At 31.4% G+C, this 3,038-nt stretch overlaps 1 protein-coding gene across 1 annotated transcript in view; it reads left to right on the top strand.

The window, feature by feature from the left end:
• LOC106462073 (Ig-like and fibronectin type-III domain-containing protein 1) overlaps positions 1-2,234 on the top strand; it is a gene marked incomplete at its 5' end in the record, with an annotated part of 33,216 nt that extends 30,982 nt beyond the window's left edge. The window contains one exon of the mRNA XM_022389199.1: positions 1,684-2,234. Coding sequence (XP_022244907.1) covers positions 1,684-1,821 — 138 coding nt within the window. The remainder of the gene's footprint in view (positions 1-1,683) is intronic.
• Between the last annotated feature and the right edge of the window lie 804 nt (positions 2,235-3,038).

Raw genomic sequence — 3,038 nt, 5'->3', positions numbered from 1 at the left:
ATTGTCACGTGATCTCGATGACGCAACAATATCATGCTTGAGTAATTTAATGACATATGACTTCAGATGAAATAAACCTGTATTTCCCAACGTTTTGGTTGTACACCTTTATCAAAGGGCTATAGTACAGAAACACACACAGAGATTTTTGAACTTATAACCGACGCTTTAGCTATAATGTATATTAAAGACGTCAGTTTGTAGTAAGTTGTAAATAATATACCTTTTTGAATTACCGGCACTTGTGTAATATTTAAAATTATAATAAATAGTTAAAAACAACGTTTACTATTTACACAATTAAAACGTTATTGAAGCCGCACGGCTTCCATTTTAAAACAACGCTCCAACACTCTGCAAGTATTAGTTTTCGTTGTTTTAAATTGGAAGCCGTACGGCTTCAATAAAGTTTTAATTGTGTAAATAGTAAACGTTATTTATTATTTATTATAATTGTAATATACCTTTATTCTAGAATTAAAATGTCGGTTATAAGTTTAAAAATCTATGTGTGTTTCTGTACTGCAGTCCCTTGATAAAGGTGTACAGCTAAAACTTTATAAAATAAAGGTTTATTTCATCTGAAGCCAAAGGTTGCCCAGTGATTTCACCACTGGCTATCTGTACTATACCCACCATGAGTACTTATACCTAGTTTCTAGCGTTGTAAGTCGACATGCCACTGGGGGGCACTTCAGCATGTCAAAAATACTTCATCTCGCCTTACTACAATTACAAACGGGAAAATAAGATAATGTTTACTGATCAAATATTATAACAACTTCAAAGCTGTTACATATTCAGATTTCGAATACAGTACATGGAAGAATTAATGATAATGTGTACGCTTGAAAACAATGTATATTAACGTACATGCATGCGCTTCTTTATATATTTGTTTGATGTACAAAGTGACTATGAAGAAAACGTTACATTTAAAATAATCATAGTTTTAAAACTGATAGTTTAGGAAAACTTATTTTTAAGCACAAAGCTGCACAATGGACTTTCGTAGGTGGGGCTCTAGCAGAGATGGAATCCTGAATTGTAGTCATAAACCCTCATTTTCGACGTTACGTCAACAGGGGGCGAGAATCATTAGTTTCAGTTAAATTTGACTGGAGTTTGCATAGTATTTAGAAGATGGAATAAGAGTTTGAACATGGTTTACAATGTGGCTTGAAATTCACTGTGTGGTAGCGTAAGGTGTGACAATCCTTGAAAGAAACGTAACACTAGAGCTTGTAAGTGGAACTGTTATAACTGGTAGTCGTGGTACATTATAGCCCTGTCATATTAAGTATAAAACTGCCATAAAAGCATTCCAAAAATCTTGTCAGATACAAAATTATGATTGGTTTTACATATACGTTAATATTTTTTTCTAAATAGTATTAGACAAAATCAAAGCAAATTTATTATCAGACATGATCTTCAAACATGCAGCCATGACTGTTGTTTTTGCCTCTATTGATGGTAATATAATTTTAAAATCTCTTACCTCACAATATTATTTAATTTCAATTATGTTTTATGTATCTTTATAATTTCTGACAAAGGTCTGACGTTTTTTGATAATTTATCCGTTACTTACGATTTTACCTTAAAACGTTTCAACATAACTTATATTTATTCAATTGTGCGTAATTTACTTATTGTTCACTATGTTGTTGGGATTTCCAGAACACAATACCACCGACAACTGAAGCAGGAGTTGACAAAATCGGTGAACTTGGCGATGGACAGTTAGACAGTAGTGAAAGTCAAGTGAATAACACTCGAGCTATTTCTAATCTGTATGAAGAACCTAAACACATATGAGAAGTATTTATATAGTGTAGCAATAATGATAAAGGTTTTGAGACGTCTAAACAAGCCCTGCTATCTTTTAATTTCTCGTTTTAACTAAGACATATCTCGGGGTACACCTAAAAGTTGGCAAGTTATTCAAGAAGCTTTCCGGAGGAGGAAAGGTAGTGATTATTTCTCCAACTAATTGAAGTAGCAGACTTTCATCAAAAGTATCCAGACGTTTGTGCATTTTATCATATTTCGTGGGATACAAGGGAATGTGGTAAAAAATGAATTTTAAAATGTTTCCTGTAACAGATTGAAATATAATACTTGAAAATGGTGTAGGGTTCGGGAGAAAGAAGAAATGTTAACTCAATGTCATCGATTTAAAATGTTTTTAAATTATCTCAATAAAAAACAATCTGTTATATATCTATCAATACGATTTGTTTTTGTATTATCATGAGAATTACTGAACATAATTTACTAATTAACCCAGACCACTGCGTGTTCACATGGGTAAACTATTTCGAAAACTCGTACTTCACATCGTAAGTCGATATATCATGCATAAGTGGCACAAAGAAGTAATTTGTTAGAAAACGGATTAAATAATATCACACCATGGAGACAATAATAAACTAATTTCAGGTAAGATACCGAAAATTAAGCATCAAAAGCATTTTGTCTAAAATGTTCATAAAAGTATAATTTCTAAAGCAAAATAAAGAGTGAATGCACGAAGAATTTTTCGTTAGTTGATTTGTATTAATTTGGAGTAAAAAATATCCATGAAAATACACTAGATATAAGTTACTTCACGAAGAAAATACTGGTTATAATAATTAAATACAACTGTAACCAAGAATGTGATTCTACAAATAAATCGGACTAGTAATTACGTAGACGATATTTATATTTTATCAGAATTAAGTCAGCCATTAGCACTGTCTGTTGCGATGATTTTCTAATCGTAAAACACACTCCGAGCGTAATTTATAGTTAGTTATTTTAGCAACGTTTAAAAAAAAAATTCTGAAAAAAAAACATTATTATAATAAATGCCCTTAAACTTTTTGGGTGCTTCTCAATACTAGAACTTTTCAAGCCTAATAAAATGTAAAAAAAAGAAGTTAAAATCATTATTAAAGATGTTGTGGAACATGTACAATTTTGCACAAGTTTCCAGACCCTATACTACTCACGTGTTCATGGATTAGGTGAGAATGCAAGTACGAAAATGA

This window comes from Limulus polyphemus, unplaced genomic scaffold, assembly GCF_000517525.1.
Source record: "Limulus polyphemus unplaced genomic scaffold, Limulus_polyphemus-2.1.2 Scaffold1088, whole genome shotgun sequence".
Classification (NCBI taxonomy): Eukaryota; Metazoa; Arthropoda; class Merostomata; order Xiphosura; family Limulidae; genus Limulus; species Limulus polyphemus.
This window is presented reverse-complemented; position numbering and strand designations above follow the sequence as displayed.